The 17,052-nt window shown below is 34.6% G+C and overlaps 3 protein-coding genes across 5 annotated transcripts; 1 reads left to right on the plus strand and 2 right to left on the minus strand.

The window, feature by feature from the left end:
- Positions 1-2,773: 2,773 nt before the first annotated feature.
- Positions 2,774-6,126, minus strand: LOC140887772 (uncharacterized). Of its 3 annotated transcripts, none has more exons than XM_073295238.1 (5): positions 5,294-6,126; positions 4,714-4,800; positions 3,654-4,622; positions 3,038-3,575; positions 2,774-2,922 (listed from the first exon to the last, which is right to left on the minus strand). In XM_073295238.1, exons 1-5 carry the CDS (start codon positions 5,711-5,713, stop codon positions 2,897-2,899), a joined length of 2,040 nt encoding a protein of 679 aa, XP_073151339.1. In that variant the 5' UTR covers positions 5,714-6,126; the 3' UTR covers positions 2,774-2,896. The 3 variants fall into 3 exon arrangements, with proteins under 3 accessions (XP_073151339.1, XP_073151337.1, XP_073151338.1); XM_073295236.1 differs by having other exon boundaries at positions 2,777-2,922; positions 3,038-4,622; positions 5,294-5,765; positions 5,968-6,125; XM_073295237.1 differs by having other exon boundaries at positions 2,809-4,622; positions 5,294-6,123.
- Positions 6,127-9,218: 3,092 nt separating this feature from the next.
- Positions 9,219-11,531, plus strand: LOC140893509 (subtilisin-like protease SBT1.2). Its single transcript, XM_073302589.1, has one exon. The coding sequence runs from the start codon at positions 9,219-9,221 to the stop codon at positions 11,529-11,531; it is 2,313 nt and encodes a 770-aa protein (XP_073158690.1).
- Positions 11,532-11,674: 143 nt separating this feature from the next.
- LOC140892985 (photosystem II reaction center PSB28 protein, chloroplastic) lies at positions 11,675-13,173 on the minus strand. The gene is made up of 2 exons (XM_073302047.1): positions 13,004-13,173; positions 11,675-12,298 (listed from the first exon to the last, which is right to left on the minus strand). Exons 1-2 carry the CDS (start codon positions 13,077-13,079, stop codon positions 11,829-11,831), a joined length of 546 nt encoding a protein of 181 aa, XP_073158148.1. The 5' UTR covers positions 13,080-13,173; the 3' UTR covers positions 11,675-11,828.
- Between the last annotated feature and the right edge of the window lie 3,879 nt (positions 13,174-17,052).

Below are 17,052 nucleotides of genomic sequence, written 5' to 3' on the forward strand. Positions count from 1 at the left end.
CATTTTCGACGAAAGAAAAACTAATTAAAAATTACAAAAAATCGAAATATACAAGATTAAAACTGAAATATGAAAATATAAAAAATCCAATCACATAGTCACAAAATTACCGGATCAAAACAACAATTTCCCTTTATATATCGGTTTTCATTAATTTCCGAAGATGAATATTATTTATATATTGATGAAAACCGAAATGATAATCAGTCAATTAAATATGATGTGAAAACGGGTAAATCGTAATTCATTTTTCGTGTACTCTTTTTCAAAAAAAAAAAATACAATAAAAAATTAAAGAAACATTTTTTTAATCAAAATAAATTTGTAAGGGTTTCAATACATTTGCTATTATTTATTTATTTAGTATAGTCTTTCTTTTTTTTTCAAATTCAATCCGATTATGGAATTCATTTTCATAAAAAAAAAAAATAGGAATTCAGGATAGTACAAAAATAATTCAGAAATGAATTTAATAATAATCGATTAGTTATCTTACTAGTTAATTAAAGATATGCATTAGTTGCTAATTAATGAACTTTCAATTAATTTGGTAAAACCTAAATGAAAATTACAATTATATAATCATCTATATAATATTAATCTTGTGTTTTTTTTTTTTGAAACCATATAATATTAATCATGTTAAAAAAACATAGAATAACTAACTTTTTTGTAATTCATCTATAATTTTATATGCTTTTTTTATTTTTTTAAAATCATTTATTTTTTTTGCGGTAAATTAAATATTTTTTTATTATCTTAATCAATCTATTTTTTTTATATAATAATATAAGATATAGATTGATAGATAATAATACAGCCTTCCCCAAGTAAAATTCACTTTGTCAGTTGGCGGTGAATAATATTTTTAAAAAAAAATGAGGAGGGTAGTGGATAAGGATATGATTCCCGTGGTCAAAGGGTTAACTAGAAATATCTAATTAGAGACTAACACGTGGCTTTATACTATTGGTAGCCTTAATTACTGTTTGACTAGAAGGTACACCATTTCAAAATGCTGACGAACTACCTTTCAGCATTAAATTTTTTTGATATCAAAATACATGTAAGAAATTTTTATTTTTATTTTTTATTATTTTTTATTTTTTCGTTATAAATAAAATATTAAAAATATAATACTCGTTTCACACGTTTAGACAACATTTGTTTTTCATCCATATATAGTTCAATTTTCATATCTAATGTTATTTTTTATATTTTTTTTATCAATTTATCCTTATTAAATTAATGTCATTAAATACTTGTATAAATTATTTTATTCTATTAAAATTTTTATTAAATTAAATAAGATTAAAATGAGAAATTTTTTCTAAAATTTAATTTATCAAACACTTTTTTAATTTGTGTGAAACACACTTTTTCCTATTGATATGGTATAGTGGGAATACTAATATAAGTATAACTGTTATAAAAAAATTTAAAACTTTAACTACGATATTAGGAAAACTTTATTAATATAAAAGATCACTCTACATACACGTTTGAGTACAAAAAATTTATATTAAAGAACTTGTTCATAAATTAATTTAAGTACATAAATTAGTATTTTGATAACCAAAACAAACAATTTATGTGCGCTAATTTAATAAATATGAGTATAACAATATTTAATCTACGTATTGATTTATATATTTATGATATCAATTTAGTTAAATTAGATACAAAATCAAGATTTACGTTTTCAAGTTTAGAAAGATAAAACGTGAAGGCAAAAATTTTTATGCACAAAACACCTATTTGTTAACATATATGAAATAATTGAGATTGAAAATACATATAAATATACTTGATTTTCAATCACTTGAACTTACCTTTCACCTACGAAAAATGTGTATCATGGAGTGCGGAGAAATTTTTTGTGAATCAAATAGTGAAAATATTTTTTTTTCTTTGAGAGAAACTGAATCACAATAAAATATATGGTAAAATCTCAATTAACCATCCGTTTGAAGTTATTGATTAATAATCTATGTATTAATAATTTTATCTAGTCTCAAATTTTTTTTGCTATATTATTTATCCATCTTTCAATTATTTATATCACATCAATCAAATCATTAATTATTTATACTACATCAATCAAATTATTAAATTTAAATTACTATATTACCCTTTATAAATAATAATATTAATATTTTATTAATTATTAAAATGATAAAATGATAATTTACTATTTTTATATAAAATATAACCAATCAAATCAAACAAACCATAATCTATCAATAAATCAAATCTTATATTAATTTTTTTATTTTTTATTACAATTTATTACTTATCTCTATATTATTTATCTTATGTCCCACTTCAAACGAACCCATATATGATATAATATGAGAATATAATATAGTAAAATAAATACAATAATAAATGATGACAACAAAAAGTAATCTTTGGTTTGTTTTCCATATGGCCATGCAACATACAATATATTTGGACACTAGCAGGTTCTTTTCACCTAAAGATCACGGGATTCTTGCGAGTCAAATTTTTAATGGGATAAATGTCACACAAGCCTCTTGCGAGTTCAGTTTACTGGTTGACTTTGTTTATATTTAACACATTGGGGACGATAATTTTGATAAAATCATTGCATGAAATTAGAAATTTTCACACATTATCGTGAACAAATTCTTAAGCTGTTGCCATCGGAAAAATTATAGCATCAATGTTCAACCAGATTTACCATCTTTGACTCAGTCCGTAAATTTTGTTTCAAATTCATTTCAAATCTTGGTGGAGTGGAATACCATTCACAATTGATATACAATGGATCGGTTTCCAAATCAAACGTAACCAAGATATTGCTTCCTTATTCTGAGTTCGAAATCGAAATCGAATAAAGATCGTAAGAATATTGATGCGGGATCCTCATTCTTCAATATATTGTTGGATTCTTGTCACCTGCCTCATATATATATTATATATTACACGAGGGAACAAGGGCGCTAAGCTGAAATTAGCTAACAACCTCTGCAATTCACATTATTCAGACAAATTTAGAAATCAAAAAGAGTACCTGCATCTATGGAAGCAGGTTCAGGTGAGAATACACTCAGGCCAGGAGACATAGGACTCACTTCCAAGTCGCCTGGAAAAGATGGATTCTCCATTATCCAATTGTCGAAACTAAAGTTCAATGAGTTGGGATCTTGGCCTACAGGAAAATGGCTGTCATTGTCAGCTCCGAGAAGCTGTCCGCTTCCTGGTGGAACACTTTGGGGATAGAAACTGTCGGGTGGCACTATACTACAATCATTTTCCGTCATACTTGGTCGCTGAGTGTTATCAGCTGATGTTGCACTTTGTAGTTGGGAAATCTCTGAAGAAATCAATACATCGTTACGACTGAGAGAAGTGTTCCAGTTAACACCAAAGTCTGCATGAATAGTATTTTTAACACCTTGAGATTGACTGTTTTCATGGTAATTATTTTGGGGATTAATACATAAGGTAGTATGCTCGCCGAATTCTGGAAACTGTGGGGACTGATTTAGAGGAGAGGGTATCACTGGCGTCGAATGGATCTGTTTCCCATGTTCATTGCTTGAATCCAGCTGCTTGGATAACAGACGCTGAGAAGATGCAGGAAAGTTGGGCTGAAAGATTTTGTCGAGTAGGGGGGGAACACTAACCTCGTGGACTTCCAAATTTGGCTGCGATAATACTTGAGAATGAAAAGTTATTCCATTTTCAAAGTTGTCACCCATATATGATTGAGAAGGCGTGTCAGGCTGGCTGTGCATTGAACCTCCAACCACATGGCTTGAGTTTGGCTTTGAGTGTACTTGAGGGTCTGAATGAATGTAGTTTACCGACCCAACATTTATGCTTTGTGGAACAGGAAAATTTGGTTGGGGAAGCACTGGATGAGCAGCACGGTGCACAGTATTTTGCGGATGATTGAAACTGTTGCCATTATTCAATCCAGGACACCTCTTTAGAAGAGAGCCTCGTGATACTTGGGACCTGTAATACCTTCTGTCGTGACCGTGTCTGCTGTTTGGTAGAGCCTCAACGAATCCAGGCCCCTTGAATGTTGGACGGTGAACAATCGGAGGTCCTCTATTCATTGGATTGCTGCTGTTTGGTAGAGCCTCAACGAATCCAGGCCCCTTGAATGTTGGACGGTGAACAATCGGATGTCCTCTATTCATTGGATTGCTGCTGTTACCTATTGTGGTAGCATCCTTACTTCGCATGGTGTGCAACTGTTGGGGGCTGTATTGTGGATGAGTTTTATATCTGGGAATTACACGTCCAGCTAGGTGGCTTCCATTTTGATTAATGGCAATCGGCACATTAACAGTAGATGACTTAAAACAAGGACGGAATGGGACTTGCCTAAAAGCCTGATTCTGCAGCAAAGAGTTGGCCAATGGTTGAAGGAGTGCTGGAACTTGAGACGTTTGGCGATGTCCTGCTGAGAAAAAAGCATCAATAGTACCAGGAAGAGCACGTAGAGGCTGATCACGATTCTTGGCCCTTATCCTCTCTGTTTTCCAGTAATCCTCTTTATCGCTAGCATGGCAATGGTCAGATTTTGAAATGCCAGTGCCCCAATGAGCACATGGAGCAAGTGAATCACAAACATAACAGTGACACTGAAATTAAGATAAGTAGACTCAAGATGACAGTTGTTTACTCTGTGGACAAAAAACCAAAGAGTGCAAGACATCAAGTACGAAATATTACCTGGCTGCAGTGGACGTCATGGGGAGTAGAAGCGAAGGCAAAATTGGCACAAAGATGCCGAGCATGAGGAAAGTCTCTGCATGCAACCTAAATTACAAAGGTAAGTAGAAACTTGATTTCAAAGAGTGACACCACAAATCAAGTAAAAGAGAAACATACATTTTGGCAAGAAATTAATAGGCTATCATGCCCAACTGCAAAGTAAAGCCAATACAAAAGGAGATTAAAATTAAAAAAAGAAAAAGAAAAAAAGAAGTCTGGAATACTAGATCCAGAAACCACTATTTTCAGGATAGAGCAACTATATATTCTAATCTCATCATTTTGAAAATGAAGCTCAGGCGCGAATCTGCAACCAGAGCAAAATTTCCAAACAAACAAACTTAAGAGTCAAATTCGGATACAAGATGAAAAGGAAACACATACGCAAGCAACATCGCCCCCTATTCTATCAAGTACACAGTAGTAAACATCTAAAAATGATCTAAACAGAGATTAAAATTTGACTATGTAAACCAATGAAACAAGCAATCTAACCAGCATTCAACCAAATAATAATTCGTAAAGAGGAATTCATTACCTCACCCTTCTCACCAACAATTTCCAAATCATCGGAATCACCACTACCACCACCACCACCACCACCAAGGTTATCTACTCCATCATTCTTAACAACTCTGGCTTGATCGGATTCACACTCCAAAATTACACAATCATCATCATCTTCATCCCCTCCGCCACAAACAATTTCCCAGGCTGGCTTCCAAGATTGTAATCTCGGCTTTTTAGGATTTGGAATCATCTCACTCACCAACAAAACCTCATCAGAATCATCATCCTTGTCTCCATCCACCTCACCTAATAGCTTCGACAACCAATTGTGGTCTTCCCTGTCGCCAAATCCGCCTCCATCGCCAGTAAAATCTCCTTCTTTGATGTCTAAGAAACCCGACTCCTCGTCGGAGCTAATCTCCAGTATCAGTGGGCATGAATTATCCATCAAAAAGTCGAAAACTTTGTAGATTTTCTAGCAAAATCGTGCAGACTACATGCTAAAATTGAAATAATACAAAGTCAATATGATATTTTCCGGCCAAAACCCAAAAAAAAGGAAGACCAATCGAACACATAATACAACGGAAAACAAAAATTCACGTGCACAATCCGATCCTATAAATTATGAAAAATTTGTAGCTAAAAAATAAAAGAGGAAATCAGACAAAAACTGAGTAGAATTAGGGCTGAGAATAAAACCCTAATGCCTGAATCGAGTAAAGGCGTTGATTTTTGACCGACTTTGTACAGCAGTTCAGTCCGGACGAAGAAGACAATATTTGTACGGTTTGTTAATCGAGTCATCAATGGAGGAGACCTATTTCTTTTTGTTCTTGATTTCCCCTAATTTTAATTATAAAATTTTTGTGTATGTTGTAATTGTAATGTAATTTACCCATACAAGATTTCCATTGTTTAAACTATACACCCTTATTTTTGGCAAAAAGAAACTATACACCCTTGTTCATAAGGTTGAAAGATTGATACAAAAATGTAAAGTAGGATTATGATGATTTATAATCAAATCAATAACCTATATCAATAGACAATAATTGAAATATAGAGTTTTGTTATATTGTTCATTAATCGTACTTATCTATGTACTCATCATAGCTATTAATTTGTACATTAATATAAAAGATAATTTGAACGCTAGTTGAGCTATCGACCAATTAACGTCTATTTATTTTTTTATTTTTTCACAACTCCAGATATTCTAATGAACATCTTGTAAAATATCGCCAGTTTTATTATCAGTATTTAAGACATAAACATATTCACGATAACATATTTTCTTTCTTTCTTTCTTTTTTTTGCCCCCTTTAAAAAGTTGTCATCTATGAGCTAACGACTGTGCAAGTAACTATATATAATTATATGGAAAAATTGCTTTTTTGGTTATGTATGTTTGTCACTTTGCGATTTCGGTCCTCTATATTTTCAAATTTCAGTTTTAGTCCGTTATCTTTATATTTTTTGGCAATTTTAGTCCTTTCTCCGATGTGGCGCTGATGCGTCACCAATTCAATGTTGATGTGGAGCTGACGTGTACAATGTCACATCAGCATTTTCGAAGAAAAATGACCGAAATTGCCAAAAATCGGAACATACAGAACTAAAATTGAAATGTGAAAACATAAAGGACCAAAATCGCAAAATGACAAACATACAAGACTAAATTTACAATTTTCCCTAATTATATACATGCTATCGGATTCGTTGTGTGGGCTTTCTAACTTAACATTGAATCAATCTTGCCTAAGAAAAGCCCATTCAAATAACTTGGACTTTATTGGACTTCGATATTTTACATCTAAAGTCCATGGACTTTTTTCATTTGCAAAATATTTTTAAGATGGTAGAACCAACACAAGTTACCTTACCTTTTCTCTCAACAAAAAAAAAAAAAAATTACCTTACCTTTCGTTGCATACTATAAATCAGTTTAGCTATGACAAATTCTTTCGAGAAAATATTGGTAAAAAAAATTAGATTATTCTGTCTAGGGGCAGAGCCATCCCGAAGGTTGGGGTGAGCTCCACCCCAGGGTTGACTTTTTTTAATTATTAGTTATAGTATATATGTCATCTTATTCTAAGTTAAATTTATTAATTAGTCCAATACTTGATCCAACTTATTTTCTAAAATATTTTTGTGCGACTTGTTTGGTTTGATTTATAAAAATAAAATAAAATCAAAGAAGGAGAAAACAACTCTTATTCAAGTTATTTTCTCATTCATGCTTCTTCCCACTTGCTCTAAAAATTTAATTTTTATCAAGATTTTTGTATTTTCTAAATTAGATTTTTTAGTTTTTTCACTCCTTGATTTTATCAATGGGTGAAATATTGGCTTTCTTGTAAATAATAATTGTGAAGTGGACTTTTTGAAATTATTTAATTTCATTTAGTTTCTATGATTTTCTATGCCATTTTTTTCCTTAATTGAAAAATGAAAATGATCTTTATTTTCAAATGGTTTATTTGTAGGATGTATAAATTTTGGTTATTTTTATTTGGAAAATGAAAATGGAAATTTTTTGCTTTTTTCAAGTTTCTTCATTTTTTAAATCATAAATGAGTTATTTTTTAGTGGTTTACGTTTAAATTTTTAACATATCGAGAGAAAAAAGGCATCTGCGCCACCCAACCCCTAAAGAAATTTGTGAAATATATTATAAGGATATCAATTAAGGAAGAGATTTAATATATTATATTGTGAAACTTAATTTTTTTTACAACCATCAAAAGTTTTTCGGAGTCAGCTCATTTGAATCATCCATCACATTTTTAATAGTTTATATATATTTTCGGGTGAAATTAATTTTTTTCCTGCTAGCTATGCCCCTGACTCGTCAACTTGAAGTACCTTCAAGGGTCTAGATAAATTTGTCTTTTTATTTTACATCGTGCAGTATTCCTCGAGAGAAAGTTTAGTAACGATCCATTATCGTCAAGGTTACTGAATTTTAGGATGATTTAGATAATTTCTAGATATCTCATATATAATCTGGTCTCGTGGGATTCACCACATTAATTTGTTATGAGTTTTGTTTTAGATAACAACGTACGACATACTTATATATATGCTTATGATACAACTAGTACTTTTAATTACCTTTTATTTCGGGCCGAATGTTGGTTGTATTAGCAACATATATAAATGCATGCAAAGAAGAGTTTTCACATGACTGAAAAATATATCTAGGAGTCCACTTTGGATTTTATATGTATGTATGCATGCAATATCGGTAGTACGTACATATGAATTCTCCAAAAGATTAATTAATCTAAGATTGTGATGCAATATTAGCCTAAAGAAAAATATAAACAAGCTAGTGAAAGAATATCGGATAGATATCTTTTTGAATATCATTTCACGACTATGAGCTAGATATATATTTTCCCTCGAGTAATAAGAAATCACTCTAGTTGTATATTTAAAAAAACATATTATTCCATCAACAGATTTTAAATTAATTTCATTTATTTGACAATAATTTTTAAAAAATTATTTGTTTACTATAAAAGATAAAAAAAATTTACACAATTATAGTCACAAGTCGGACGAGCCATGCAAGCCTAGAGCGTGCCAATAAATGAAGGAATTGAATAACCAAAGAAGCAAACAATAATATCAATCGACCAAGATTCGTGGGGGTGTTGCCTTTTATTTGGATTAAAAAAAGTGTACAATTAATGGCAATAAATATAAGCAATACTCCTCGTGAAAACCCACGTTTCACTAAACAAAAACCAAAGGCTCCTTCATATCTTCACTGTCTTAATCATCAGTCATGCCAAAGGAAACTCGTGAGGAAGAGCTCTTACATTTCACGAGCTTATTCATATTCTGTCTCAGACGAAGGAGCTTACAAATACCCCGTGTTCTGCCCCAAGAAACATGCACCAGTTCTGTCTCAGTTTCTCAAGTTTTAATTTTCTTGCAAAATGGAAGCCAAGTTTCAGCACATTTTGTTTACCTTTTTGCTGGGCTTTCTTCTTAGTTCACATGCTAAGAATTTGCAAACCTACATTGTTCAGCTCCATCCCGAGGGGCTTTCGCGTTCTTCGTTTACCTCTAGATCCCATTGGCATCTTTCTTTATTGGAGAAAGCAGTTTCCAGTGAAGAAGATGTATCCTCGAGGTTTATGTATTCTTATAGTTCCGCCATTGAAGGATTTGCAGCTCAACTCTCTCTGTTAGAGGTCGAGACACTGAAGAAATCGCAAGAGGTTTTAGCAGTGAGACCGGACAGGAGGCTAGAGATTCAGACGACTTATTCCTACAAGTTCTTGGGGCTAAGTCCAACCAGAGAAGGTGGTGCTTGGATGAAATCAAGATATGGACGAGGGGCAATTATCGGTGTTCTTGATACCGGAATTTGGCCTGAAAGCTCGAGCTTTGATGATCGGGGAATGGATCCCATTCCACAAAAATGGAAAGGGATTTGCCAAAAAGGGCAGGACTTTAGTGCTTCAAACTGCAACAAGAAAATCATTGGTGCTCGGTACTTCAGCAAAGGTCACCGTGTAGCTTCGTTGATACCTTCGCCATATACTTTGGTGGAGTACGTGTCAGTTCGTGATTCGCATGGCCATGGTACCCATACAGCTTCCACAGCTGGGGGAGCTCCGGTTCCAATGGCTGACGTGCTCGGAAATGGAGCTGGTGAGGCTCGAGGAATGGCCCCTGGTGCCCACATTGCCATATACAAAGTATGCTGGTACAGTGGCTGTTACAGCTCAGACATTCTTGCAGCAATGGACGCAGCAATCCGAGATGGCGTGGATGTACTCTCCCTTTCACTCGGTGGCTTTCCTGTTCCCCTGTACGAGGACACCATTGCCATCGGAAGTTTCCGAGCAATGCAGCATGGAATATCAGTCATATGTGCAGCAGGAAACAATGGTCCAATTCAAAACTCAGTAGCAAACGAGGCTCCTTGGATAACCACGGTTGGTGCAAGCACACTTGACAGAAGATTTCCAGCAGTAGTTCGACTGGGCGATGGGAAATTCTTATATGGAGAATCCATGTATCCTGGGATTGGATCTCCAGGTGCAGAAAAAGAGCTCGGGCTGGTATATTTCGAGGGTGGTAGTAAAGGAAGTGGATTTTGCTTAAAAGGGTCTCTCCCGGTAGCAAAAGTTAAAGGTAAGATGGTAGTTTGTGATAGGGGCATAAATGGGAGGGCGGAGAAAGGTCAGATAGTGAAAGAAGCTGGTGGAGCAGGAATGATTCTTGCCAATACAGAAGCAAACTTGGAGGAAGATTCTGTGGATGTTCACGTCCTGCCAGCAACTTTGATCGGTTCGGAAGAGTCGTACCAGCTAAAAAGTTACATAAACTCAACTAGGAGACCGAAAGCTCGAATCATATTCGGAGGAACCACCATTGGAAAATCTAGAGCACCTGCAGTAGCTCAGTTCTCATCAAGGGGACCAAGTTTCACAGATCCTTCGATTCTTAAACCGGATATGATTGCTCCAGGGGTCAACATCATTGCTGCTTGGCCACAAAATCTTGGCCCTAGTGCCCTCCCAGAAGATGCGAGAAGAGTAAACTTCACAGTCATGTCAGGGACTTCCATGGCATGTCCCCATGTCAGTGGACTTGCAGCACTGATTCACTCAGCTCATCCAAAATGGACCCCAGCCGCAATCAGATCGGCACTGATCACAACTGCAGATATAACTGATCACCAGGGGAAACCAATAATGGATGGAGACAAACCTGCAAGTCTCTTTGCAATTGGGGCAGGACATGTGAACCCGGGAAGAGCAATGGATCCAGGACTGATATATGACATTCAGGCAAACGAGCATATTATTCATTTATGTTTTCTCGGATACAGCAGATCGGACATTTTTAGCATCACTCACAAGAATGTGAGTTGCCATGAAATTCTACAGAAAAACAGGGGTTTCAGCCTCAATTACCCCTCTTTTTCGGTAGTTTTCAGGCCAAGAGCAATAAGGAAAATGTTTCAAAGACAATTAACAAACGTGGGGAGTGCTAATTCCATTTACTCAGTGGAAGTGACGGCACCTGAAGGGGTCAATGTGAAAGTGAGACCACGACGCCTGATATTCAAACACCCAAATCAAACTTTGGGTTACAAGGTGTGGTTTATATCCAAGGAAAGAATGAGTATGGAGAGTACAAGGTACAGTCAAGGGTATTTGACATGGATGAATCACAGAAGCAATTCCTACCCAGTTCGGAGTCCTATTGCAGTTACATGGGACAGCCGAAAATGAGAATAACACTCGGTTTAATTAACTGAATCAGCTATAAATTTCTGAAGAAATTCAACATTAGGACAGATTTTACAATGTTTACATTCTAGAGTTGAAGCTTTTGTATCTTGTAAGATCTGCAAAAAGATAAATAAGACTCCAGATAGAGAATACATGGAATTCCATTCGTAATGTATGATCAAATCCAATTAATCATCTCTCAAAGTAAATACTTGCTGGATTTCACCTAAATACATGAGCATCAATTTCATCATAAAAAGGCATTAAAAATGTAGAGGCAAAAAGATATACATTGCTTCACTTTTTGATGAAGGACAATCCGTTCTGGTTGGAATAACGCTCCATAAATCTCATGAACCTATCCCACTCTCGCGGGGTTCGCATGATGTATTTAGCCTCTATCCCTGCAGGTTTCCCATTCACAAACTTGGCATTAACATCAACTGATTGGATCACTCCTTCCTCGTCGATCATGTAGAAACCGGTTATATCACCAACCACACTAGACGAGTCAAAAACAGAAGGTTCAGTGAATGTGAAGATTGCCATTCCATTAGTTCCATCCCTTGACTTGGTTAGCCTCACATCTGGGATTGTCTGCTCGTCAGTCCCTTGAATGAATTGAATTGTTGGTTTCACCATCATTATGTTGAGTCTAGAGATGCTTTGCAACTGTTTTTGTTTTGCAAAGCACAACTGTGGTAGTTGCAAACATAGTCCATTGAACGATGAGTTCAAACTCGAGTGAACACTTCCACACAATGAGACTACAAAAAATAGATAATTATCAGATATCGCAACATCTGAATAAAGAAGATTCTTTGTTATAAGCAGTTGAACAAAATATCAAATACCTTTTCTTTCAACAAATATCAATACCAATTTTTGGAATACAAAATTTTGTGAAGTAAAAGCTGAGAAAAGCTCACAAACACTGCCTTAATTTTCTTGCAGCAATTAGCAATCTCAATAAATTTAACCAAACCTCCTCTCTGTATGGGGCATCTAGTGTCACATTTGGGCTTGATTTAAGATACGACAAAATTAATTCCAGTGTCTGGGAAATTTATATAACCTTTAATGATGCAAAGCAGAATTCTAATATACATCTTTAACTTGGCTACAGAACTGATGCACACAGAAGATTGCACAAAAAGAGCAATCTTTCATTAAATATTTGAAGAAATGGTGACATAACCTGCCGAACCCCAGAAATTTAGTTGAATTTTCTAAAAATGTAAACCACGAAGTTGTTTCATACGAGTTATCTTTTAAAGTTAGCTCTATTTTACGCCCATTTTTTCCCATTAGCATTTAACACTCCATGAAACTTTGGTTCAAAACCTTTGCATTTGAAACAGTACATTTCACGCCACTCACGAATTGCAGCCACCCATTCTCCGATAGGAAATAAAATACAGTCTTTAAGTTATATAACTGAAGAACCACGTATTAAACTAAAGGGTACGTACCTGGAATCGAGCGAGATTGGTTGCTCAAACTGTTGGAGGTAGGAAAACAGAAAGCCATTGACTGCAGAGTCGCCATCCAAGATTCTAGAGAGAGGAACCAAAATGTTTTAGAGAGAGAAACATCTGTGAGGGATGATGCTGATAACGTATTTCTCTGAGCGTCAACAGATGGTGTTGTGTAACAACGTCAGCCATTCACTTGAAAACTTTATTGCCTTTTGTGATTTGGAATTTATTTTCATTTGCCAAATAATTTAAATTAAAAAAATTTAAATTTATCATTTTCTGTGTATTATTAGCAATCATTGTACTAAGTTTGTAGGTGATTTTCAGGTGTCACGTACACAAAAAAAAAAAATGAGTAAAATGTATTTTGGTATAAAAACTATTGGTAAAATATTAAAATGTCTTATTGGTATTCGAACTATTGAAAATGGCTTAATTGATACATGATCTAATTAAAAAATCAATTTTACCCTTAATAGGAATTAATATTATATTTATTAATTTTAAAAGAGTAAAATGTATTTTGGTACACGAACTATTGGTAAAATGTCATATTGGTACATGAACTATTAAAAATGGCTTAATTGTTATATGATCCAATTAAAAGTTCAATTTTACTCTTAATAGGAATTAATATTATATTGATTAATTTTAAAATATCTTATTTATTTAAAAATTAATTATATATATAATGATAAACAATTGCTAAGTCAAATTATACAACAAATATTATAATATATGATATGATAAAAATATATATCACCGAAGTCTGTTGATCTTGTGTTTAAATGATTGAAACAAGCATAATCACCATTTTAGTTTTTCAAAATTTAGTTTCAAAATTTTCAACATTAAAGATTAGATCATAAAAAACAAAAATCACAGAAAAAAATCTCACTCATTATCTCAATTTACGTAGTTCTAATAACCCAAAATTTTTTTACTCGATTTAATAATTTGTAATTTTATATTTTTTTTACTTGCACTTAAATTAAATATAAATAAATAAATATTTATTAAATTATATTTTATCGTTATGAAATATATTTTATTCTTGCATATGATTTATTTATTGAGTTTGTGATTTTATTATTATAAAATTTATATCAATTTTTTTAAATGGATAATTATTTACATAAATAGCAAAAAATATAATTTTATTTTATATTATTAATATTTTAAAAATATAAATAATTTATTAATGAGTAAAATATAAATATATTATAAAAATATTAAGATACTTATTTTTTATTATTTTTAAATTAATATAAATTTTAATTTACAATAAATAAAAAATAATTTAAAAATAAAATGTACACTTAGTTGAATTTATTATTAAAAATAATTTAACTTAAAATCAATTACTAAAGGATAAATTAAACTTTTTAGTTAAATTATGTACCAATTAAATCATTCTCTTATAGTTCGTGTACCAAATTGACATTTTACATAAAGTTCGTGTATCAAAATGAATTTTACTCAATTAATTTTTAAATAAATATGATATTTTAAAATTAATAAATATAATATTAATTCCTATTAAGGGTAAAATTGACCTTTTAATTGGATCATGTACCAATTAAGCCATTTTCAATAGTTCGTGTACCAATATGACATTTTACCAATAGTTCGTGTACCAAAATATATTTTACTCAAAAAAATATATACGTGTGACTTTAAGTATTACTAGTCGTCGTGGCACACGCGATGCGTGTGTAAACCATGAAAATGACGAAAATTAGACATTTAAAAGTATCTATATTTATAATTATGTATGTATGTGATAAAATATAATTAAGTGAATTAAAGATGTATCGCTACTTAAAAAATGAATGTATTAAGAGGTTGAAACTTATAACTACACAAAACAGAAATAAAAATAAATTTAGAAAAATATATATTTAAAAAATATAGTGGAGTTTGGAGGATGGAAGTTAGCTCAATGGTACCAGGACTGAGTGGACTTTGTACTTATCCTGAAGTGCAAGGTTCAAGTCTTGGGGAGGGCATGAAATTCCCCACCAGGGGGAAAGAGACCACGTGTAATGGACTGGGCCTCTGCGCTCTGCTAACCCTCTCTGGGCCGGCCCAGCCATACTCATGATCTCTTCCCCCCTGGTGGGGAATTTCATTAGCTCAATGGTACCAAGACTCCTCCCCAAGACTTGAACCTTTCACTCCAGGATAAGTACAAAGTCCACTCAGTCTTGGTACCATTGAGCTAATGAAATTCCCCACCAGGGGGGAAGAGATCATGAGTATGGCTGGGCCGGCCCAGAGAGGGTTAGCAGAGCGCAGAGGCCCAGTCCATTACATAAAAGGGCGCCCTTTTTTGTAATGGTTCGGGTGCGTCCCATCTCTCTCGGGGGCCCGCAACCATTTTTGTTATCATGGCCTTCTCCCCGCCTGGCTAGGGGAGTGTTTGCCCTCCCCAGAAATCGAACCTTGTACCTCCAGGCTTAAGTACAAAGTTTTTTGATTCCTGTTACCATTGAGCTAGACCCTTTTTGTAATGGTTCGGGTGCGTCTCATCTCTCTCGGGGGCCCGCAACCATTTTTGCTACTCATGGCCTTCTCCCCGCCTGGCTAGGGGAGTTTTTGCCCTCCCCAGGAATCGAACCTTGTACCTTCAGGCTTAAGTACAAAGTTTTTTTGATTCCTGGTACCATTGAGCTAGGTACCAGGAATCAAAAAAACTTTGTACTTAAGCTTGGAGGTACAAGGTTCGATTCCTGGGGAGGGCAAAAACTCCCCTAGCCAGGCGGGGAGAAGGCCATGAGTAGCAACAATGGTTGCGGGCCCTCGAGAGAGATGGGACGCACCCGGACCATTACAAAAAAAGGCGCCCTTTTTTTGTAATGAACTGGGCTTTTCTCTCTGCTGGCCCAGCCATTTTTGCTACTCATGGGCCTTTTCCTCACCTGAAAAGAGGAGTTTTAGGCCCTCCCCAGGATTTGAACCTTGGACCCAGGCATATATCCAAAGTTCTTTCAATCCTGGTACCATTGAGCTAGAGCTCAATGGTACCAGGAATCAAAAAACTTTGTACTTAAGCCTGGATGTACAAGGTTCGATTCCTGGGGAGGGCAAAAACTCCCCTAGCCAGGCGGGGAGAAGACCATGAGTAGCAAAAATGGTTGCGGGCCCCCGAGAGAGATGGGACGCACCCGGACCATTACAAAAAAGGGCGCCCTTTTATGTAATGGACTGGGCCTCTGCACTCTGCTAACCCTCTCTGGGCCGGCCAAGCCATACTGTAGCGACCCTTACCGGATCCGCTACCTAATCAGAGATAAGAGCATAATTAAGCATGCATTAAATAAAATCGCTGCAGAAGACTTAAATACAAGAAGACCGGCAGAATACAATCGGCTAAACAAACTCGATTATACAACCCAATCGAATTACTTAAATAAACCTACAGCTAATCTTGCTGTCTTCAAGGATTACTGGCCTCTCCAAGCTCCTGGTGCTCAATCCCGCACCTAAACCTGCCCCGTCGAATGGGGTGTCCAGATACACAGAAAAGACTGGACGTGAGCGCTAAGCTCAATACGAAAGCACGGATAAACATATAAATATGATGCATGCAAATGAAAGGGTATCCATATCTGGGATAACTGTATACAAACTGCTCAGACTGGCGCCTGGAGTATGAGCTCGTCACATCGGGATAGCTAACCACTGTGTGCGACCACTCACTCCCGAATCTCGGACGCGGACCACAGAGTCCTCTAGGTATCAGTACCTAAGGGTACTCAATATCAAACGTACAAACAGGGCTGAGTAACCCTAACTAGCTCATCTCAAAAGATGTACATACGTACAGGCACAAGATGATATGTACATGCCATATATCAATAACAATAACATGCAAACACATAAATGCAACATATAAGCATGCATATCCGCTGGCAATCTCAGTCAGTACTTACGTACCTTTCTACAGGCAGTCCTAGCAGTCCAACTCTAGGTTCCAAGCCTATCATCAACTCTACAATGCAAATACCCATGCATCATTTATTAAGCTCTAAAAGCCTTAA

This window comes from Henckelia pumila, chromosome 3 (genome assembly GCF_033568475.1).
Source record: "Henckelia pumila isolate YLH828 chromosome 3, ASM3356847v2, whole genome shotgun sequence".
NCBI lineage: Eukaryota > Viridiplantae > Streptophyta > Magnoliopsida > Lamiales > Gesneriaceae > Henckelia > Henckelia pumila.

What these genes read in the sequence shown, in the direction of transcription:
- LOC140887772 (XM_073295236.1), bottom strand. Translation starts at nt 5,713, where the DNA reads ATGGATAATTCATGCCCACTGATACTGGAGATTAGCTCCGACGAGGAG. An exon ending in TTGTTGGTGAGAAGGGTGAG is followed by an intron (nt 4,801 to 5,293) that starts GTAATGAATTCC and finishes TTTGTAATTTAG; the next exon opens with GTTGCATGCAGAGACTTTCC. An exon ending in ACCTGCTTCCATAGATGCAG is followed by an intron (nt 2,923 to 3,037) that starts GTACTCTTTTTG and finishes TATATGAGGCAG; the next exon opens with GTGACAAGAATCCAACAATA.
- LOC140893509 (XM_073302589.1), top strand. Translation starts at nt 9,219, where the DNA reads ATGGAAGCCAAGTTTCAGCACATTTTGTTTACCTTTTTGCTGGGCTTT.
- LOC140892985 (XM_073302047.1), bottom strand. Translation starts at nt 13,079, where the DNA reads ATGGCGACTCTGCAGTCAATGGCTTTCTGTTTTCCTACCTCCAACAGT. An exon ending in CCAATCTCGCTCGATTCCAG is followed by an intron (nt 12,299 to 13,003) that starts GTACGTACCCTT and finishes TATTTTTTGTAG; the next exon opens with TCTCATTGTGTGGAAGTGTT.